The sequence below is a fragment of the Arachis ipaensis genome, chromosome B09 (assembly GCF_000816755.2).
Source record: "Arachis ipaensis cultivar K30076 chromosome B09, Araip1.1, whole genome shotgun sequence".
Lineage (NCBI taxonomy): Eukaryota > Viridiplantae > Streptophyta > Magnoliopsida > Fabales > Fabaceae > Arachis > Arachis ipaensis.
Genome location: NC_029793.2, coordinates 116,072,381 through 116,079,766, shown reverse-complemented (window position 1 = coordinate 116,079,766; position 7,386 = coordinate 116,072,381). Strand labels below are relative to the sequence as shown.

At 32.6% G+C, this 7,386-nt stretch overlaps 1 protein-coding gene across 1 annotated transcript; it reads right to left on the bottom strand.

Moving 5' to 3' along the window:
- LOC107615841 lies at positions 1,706-3,712 on the bottom strand. The gene is made up of 6 exons (XM_016317862.1): positions 3,505-3,712; positions 3,165-3,397; positions 2,858-3,077; positions 1,998-2,050; positions 1,862-1,914; positions 1,706-1,718 (listed from the first exon to the last, which is right to left on the bottom strand). Exons 1-6 carry the CDS (start codon positions 3,710-3,712, stop codon positions 1,706-1,708), a joined length of 780 nt encoding a protein of 259 aa, XP_016173348.1.

Here is a 7,386-nt window from a genome sequence, read left to right as displayed (position 1 = left end):
TACACCCAAACTTATAATAGAACAAAAAGAACTTTGAAACCTTATAATGACAAGATATAGAAAATTGAAATTTGAAAGCATGTCACTTCACTAAATAAGCAGCATCCAATTCAAGTGACGAATTGAAGCAACTAATTTTTTGTTAGTAAACAATAAGCAAAACTTCTAGTACACTTCTTTAATTATTATACAAATTAGAAAATAAAATCTTTCAAAATATTACTATTTTTTCATAAAAAGAAGAACCAAATGAGAGTAACGTATGCAAGAAGCGTCTTATAGTCATAAAAAGAATTTAACTTCCAAATATTCAACACTTGGTTCTGTACAAACATGCCTCATCATATATCATGCCTCATCACAAAGGGTTATTGTCTTCCTCAAGCATATGATGTAAGTCACAAATGGTGTGCCAAATAGATAACAACTAAGTGCATATAAAATGCATATAGCTCAAAAATATTTTTTGTAAACTTACAAAGGCATGTAGCTGAAAATCAAGAATATCAAAGGCAATAATACGATCTGAAATTTAAACAAAAAAACACACAAGTAAAACAAAATTTGAAGCCAAGACTACCAAGTACAATTCAAAGAAATAACACATTTTGTCTAAGCACAATTCATGCTGTGTACAATTATATAATAGGAACATATAACTGATCATAGGTCCATCACTATCAACATTATAGCTCCACCTTTCCTTAATTATGTAATTTGAATGTTAAAATTTAAAACTATATTTTGATTCTTTTACCAAAACTTGAGATTGATTTCTATTTCTGATTTATAAATATATTTTGTAAAGATCTATAGCATTAAATTTAGCTTTCAAATTATTCGCATAGACATTCTATCAAGCAGTATACATATATTAGTTTACATAGATAAGATTATACATACCAAAAAACTAAGAAAAACTTCAAATCAATAACTACAAAAAAAACCTTTGAATTCGTAAAGCTATGAAATACGATTTCCCACATTTCATATAGCTTCTTCTAGACATGAAAAACGTTCTATTCAAATATTTGATTCAGCTCAAAACAAAACAAACTTAAATATACTTAATCTGACCCCAGAAAGTAAACTTTTAAATTTTACAAAAGTCTCAAAACATATATGATAACTCACTCATTAAAAAAAAGTCTCAAAACATATATAATAACTAACTATTTTATCCATCACCACAAGCTGAAGGAAAGTAGATTCCTTAGCCTCCTCTCTAGGATCACATAAACTCCACATCCTACTCACCTTAATGGTTATTTTCCAGCATTTTTTCCAAGGAATCATGTTATGAAGTCTTTGTTGTGAATCAGTTGATACCACAAAGATTTCATTTCCTGCATCCATCACCCAGAAGCACCACAAGCAAAGACATGATATAGCCAATCTTAAATAAGAACTCATAGATGAAAGAACGCACAGTAACAAAAAACAAAAAAAAAAACAACTTTTCCTGGGACCAAAATATGAAACTCAGAAATAACAAATTCCAAAAATAGTTAAACTAACTGAAGAGAAAACCCTGACACACCTACTCCAAAAGAATTTCGAATCAAGAACAGTAGTAGTTAATAGAATCATCATTGTCAACAGCAACCCTAAGAAGTATCTATCCTAATCCATCATTCAATTCCACATTAAAAAAGAAATCTTAGTCAGTATACACAGACACGGTATAGAAGAAGCAACTACAAATCTAAATAGAGTACCTATGAAATAGGCAACGATATCATGTCATTAGAAGGTATAGACCAAACCTTTTGCCTTTGGTGATCTGTAACCCCAAACAATTATCAAATCAATGTAAACCCTACTGCCTAATCTGATAGAAGATTTTCACCTCTATCATCACCAGATTGGAGAGAGAAGATCTTCATCGCCACCATGATCAGAACCGAGAGGACGCTGCAGCAGGGAACTTATAGAGCATAGAGGTAAAAATCATAGGGCAAAATTGTTCCACGACATCCACCTTCTTCCATATAGACCGTAGCCTTTTTGGGTCTATTCGAGAATTGTTGAGAAACATGAAATGCATTGCCTGAGAAGAAGAACGGGAACATCACTTGAAATAAGAAGGGGAGTGAAAAGGGGTTTATAGGGTATGGGGTAAGAAAGTGAAAAATAGGATAGCTGTGGAAAAAGAGGTTATAGGCGTGAGGCAATTGGAAGGGCATAAAAGTGAGTGAGGATTAGCGATAACCTTTTTATCTGAAAAAGAATCCGATTGAAATTTTTCTATCACATCAATATTTTTTTACTCAATCAAAAATAAAATAATATACAAAAATAAAATAGAATAGTCAATATTATATTAATTATATAGAAGTAAATTGAAAAATGAAGATACTTTATGAGAATGAAAAATATAACAACCAATTACTAAAAAGAAAACAAATATACCCTTCTAAAAACAATTATAAAGGAAACAAAAATTTTTGTATTGATAAAGGTTTAATTACGTAGTCGGTCTCTACAGTTTTACCAGTATAGTAACTCAATTAAAAAAAATATAAGAACCTAATGAAAATTCAATAAAAATATAGGAAGTGACAAAGTAATTAAACTTTGAATAAACCACTTACCAACTTATATTTTTTGAAAAACTTCCTTGTAAACAACGTTCGATGTCGAGTTGCAACATTCATCATCTTCATTAGCCAATAATATCTTCAATCCTGATCTTTTTGTCACTCTAGATATGGCAACATATAATTGTCCATGAGAAAAAACAGGACATCGTAGATAAATACCAACCAGAGATAAAGTTTTTCCTTGACTCTTATTAATAGTCATTGCAAAACAAAGACTAACTGAAACTACCGACGCTGAAATTTGAATGGGATACCAGGATCACTCGGTACCAAATTCATCCGAGGAATAAAAACTTTGTCTCCAACGTTACTTTCAGAAACAACCTCAGCACCAATAATGTTATCTCCAAGATCTTGAACAATAAGTCGAGTTCCATTACACAATCCATTTTCCTGATCAATGTTCCTTAGCAAAATAATAGGAGCACCTTTTTTCAATTTAAGAACATGTTTCGGTATTCCCGAACACGTAATCTAGTTTAAAAATTCAGTTGTCAACCAATCAACTTCAATCCCATTTTGATAATCACTTTGACACAAAGAGTCAGAACTTAAATAAACATTTTCTAATCCAGGAATAGTATCAACAACAAAATCATTTATCTGCTGTACAATATCAACAGTAGGGGCAACTATGACACGTTCTTGAAAATACAGAGCATTGTCATGGTTGACATGAATATCTGAATATATAGCTGAAACAATATCTTGAATAGGATTATCAGTCGGAGAAATAAGCAAATCACTTGGAATATCAACAATAATTTCATCCTCTTTTTGAACCCCACAAGAACCTTCACCAATTTTAAAATCCAATCTGAGAATTCTTTAACCTCGTCAAAATTTGACACAAAAGAGTCACTTTGCAATCGAAGATTTTTTGTTAACCACATGACTTTACAATATTTCCAAAGAATCAAAGAATTAATTGAGGCCATAACTATTTCAGCACGAGTCCCTTTTGGAATAACTGGTAACACTTGCCTAAAATCACCACCAAGAACAACAACCTTACCACCAAAAGGAATATCACAAGATGAAGGTGCATTCAAACTTATTAAATCTTGAAAGGTTCTGTCAACGGCTTCAAGTGCCAATTTATTCATCATGGGTGCTTCATCCCATATTATTAAAGAACACGACAAATGAGTTCTGCTCGTTGGCTATCTTTCTTAATATTACATACGGATTCCTCATTCAAATCAATTGGGAAGCAAAATAATGAGTGTGTAGTCCTTCCACCAGGAAGCAATAGAGATGCAATACCACTAGAAGCAACATTCAAAACAATTTTTCTTTCTGAACAAAGACAGCAAGATAACAATTTCCACAAAAAAGTTTTTCCAGTTCCACCAAAACCATACACAAAAAACAACCCAGGTCTTTTACTTGCAACTGTGTCAACAATTGTCTGGTAGACAAATTTTTGTTCGTCTGTCAATTTATTGAAATTTGAAGCATGTTCTTCGTGAAGTTTATGTACATCATAACTCAACTCATTCATGATCATAGAATTTGAAAATTGAGAGACCAAATCTTGATCAGGAAATGGCATTTGAGAAAAATCTTTCAAGCTTTTTCCATTCATTTGCAATAATTTTTCAACCTCAATCACACAAAGAATTTGAAGTTCTTCTTCAGTCATTGATGTGAGAAGAATTGTTAGTTAGAATTTCACTAAATATAGATTCTTGTTGCAAGTATAGTCTAGACCAACAAACAATCCTCAATCAAAGTTTAATTATCAAATCAATTATAAACCGAGATCAAGAGTAGTTAAACCTCGGGTCGTTCTCCCTAGGAATGCAATTGAGAGTGCTACACTTTTGGTTTTCATGACAAAAAGGGGTTTTGTAAAATCAAAGAACGAAAGATTAAAAGAACTAAGAAATAAAAGAACTAAGGAATGCTCAAAATTGGAAATTGATGCAAGCAAAAAGGAAGTAAAATCAAAACTAGTGAGAATGGTAAAATGCATAAAGGAGCCTTGACTTGAGAATGAGGATCCAAGGAATATTATCATTGCCATAACCACAACTATGGTAATTATCATGAGTTAGTCTCGCTTTGTTAATCCCAAACATCGAGGAGTAAGTCAAGCAAGCATAATTGGCCTTAATCCATAGGTCCTAACTAACTTACCAAACTAGTTGATAAAAGGCTAGCTTTAATGGAAATAAGAGTCAACTAACTCCCCAAGAATTACCACTAAATGTTGGACATTATGACTCTAGTATCCTAGGAACTCTAATCTCAAGTCAAGGTGTGAAAATCTACTCAAAATCTAAAGTTGGCATTTTCACAAACACCTTGTGTACATAAAAGTAAAGTATGGAAAATTGCAAGGAAAATTAAGAAACTAATACCAACTATCAACAAAACCAAACATAAACAAGCAATCAAGCATAAAGGAAGCATGAAATATAAAATTCATCAATCAAAACTTCAAGAAACTCAAAATTGCAAATATGAACAAAGTAACTTAAACCAAAAGAAAATGAAAGTAAAAAGACTTTAATTAAAGAGGAAATTGAGAGTACTTACAATTAAGGAAGCAAAATCAAAGATCAAAACTTGCTATAAAATGCTACAATGGAAATGGAAATGAAACCCTAAGAGAGAATTCTACTATCTACACTACTCCTACTCCTAATTGCTATGTAAAACTATGTAAAAAATGAGCTTCAATCTCCCCCTTGATATGTGTTGAATTATCCTTCATATAGCACTCTAAAACAGCATTCTAGCCCTCCAAAATGGGCCAAGAGGCCTTAGAAATCACGAAGCACATGTTTCATTAATGCAATCACGTGCAGGGACCTGTGCAGATGCACAGATGTGTGCGTACGCACACTTGGCCGAAAGTTGACCTGTGCGTACGCCCAGGTACTCGTGTGCACGCACACATGGAAATTCATTCTTGTGCGCACACACGCGGGGTTGTGCGCACGCACACTTCTCTGTGTGTGTTTTTTCTTGTTTTTTTCATGTTTTCTCCCTTGTACATGCTTCCTTCCACTTTTGGCTATCCATTCTTGCCTAAATGACCTGAAATCACTCAACAAACTTATCACGGCATCGAATGACATCAAAGTGGAATTAAAAATCACTAATCTAAGCATTAAAACACATGTTTTCATATTTGGTGTCAAATTAGGGATCAAACACAAAAGTATGCTATTTTGGTGCTTAAGTGTGAGTTCATGTGCTAGAATCCATTCAAATCAAGTCAAAATATATCAGAAAATATGGACTCATCAATTCCCCCACACTTAAACAATAGCATGTCCTCATACTAAACCAAACAAGGAGAATGATCAAAAGGGGTAATCAACTTATTAAATGCAACTATCTATATGCATGCAAGTATGTATATACTATATATCTATCTATCTATAATGTCCTATGAAATTGGTGAAGACAAACAAATAAATTCCCAAGCAAGAGTATAGACATTTAGGGCTAAGTAAGGAAATAGTTCAATGCAAGCAAGATCTAAAGAATTGATTCAAGTCATCAGAATGAAGCAACTTGCAAGAATGCATGACAAGAGGTATGGAAACATAGAATTGAGTAATTGAACCCTCACTAGGTGTGTATACACTCTAATCACTCGGTGTTTAGGGTCAATTCACTTAAGTCTCCTTCCAATCATGCTTTCAAGGTTTTGCTTTTCATCTAACAATCAATAAACAAGTGATGCATGAATGCAATTATCATGAGGACTTCATATGGTTGTAATGGGGTTAGGGTAGGGTGGGATAGATATCGCCAAGTGGACTAAATGATTGAATCCTTGAGTAGTTTAAGTTCCCAACTCAACCTATATCAACCAATTCAAAACAAAATGCAATCCTAACCTTCTATCATTTCTTGTTCACTAACATTCATGTATGCCTTTTCCATCCACATCACATATGCATTTCTTTATTCATTTCTTTATTCTTTAGGATGACTTTTGCACCCTTTTTTATGATGATGATTTTTTTTTCGGAAGTAAAAGTTGCATATGGTTTAGTAGTTCATACATGAATGTTCCCATTTTCCAAAATTTTCAATGAATACCCAAATTAAACATTTTCTTTCACTACCAATGTTTCCCGTAAATTCCCCCACACTTAAATGTAACACACTCCTCAACCTAAGCTAATCAAGGATACAATCCAAGGTAATTCATGGTTTTCCGCTTAAGGTTGTGATGTGCTAGTATCAAGAACAATGGGGCAAATAAAGCTCAAAGGGGGTTAACAATGGTAGATGCAAAGGGTAGGCTATATGGGCAAAGTAAGCTTTAAACAAAGATGGCCTCAATCATGCTCAATGCAATTCAAAACATCAATCATTGGAAATAAAAAATCAAGTAAAAACAAGATTCCAATCATAAAAGAGATATAACACACAATGAACAAAAATAGCGGTTAAAATGTGTAACCACTCAATATAGCTCAAAAGCTCACAAGGCATTTGTTCTTTACTCTTCTATGTTCCATAAAATCATTCAAGCAAATTTGAAAACAATTATTCACATCATCCAATCAAAATTCATATCTATACTATGTACTAAATACTATAAAGTGCAATATGTAAGTATATACCAAAATGAAAATGCAATACTAGACATAACTAGAAACCTCAAAAGCTTTTGTTCTTTACTCTTCTATGTTCCATAAAATCATTCAAGCAAATTTGAAAACAATTATTCACATCATCCAATCAAAATTCATATCTATACTATGTACTAAATACTATAAAGTGCAATATGTAAGTATATTAAGTATATACC

What these genes read in the sequence shown, in the direction of transcription:
- LOC107615841 (XM_016317862.1), bottom strand. Translation starts at nt 3,712, where the DNA reads ATGATGAATAAATTGGCACTTGAAGCCGTTGACAGAACCTTTCAAGAT. An exon ending in TTTGGTACCGAGTGATCCTG is followed by an intron (nt 2,051 to 2,857) that starts GTATCCCATTCA and finishes TCTTCTTCTCAG; the next exon opens with GCAATGCATTTCATGTTTCT. An exon ending in ATAGACCCAAAAAGGCTACG is followed by an intron (nt 1,915 to 1,997) that starts GTCTATATGGAA and finishes TCCCTGCTGCAG; the next exon opens with CGTCCTCTCGGTTCTGATCA.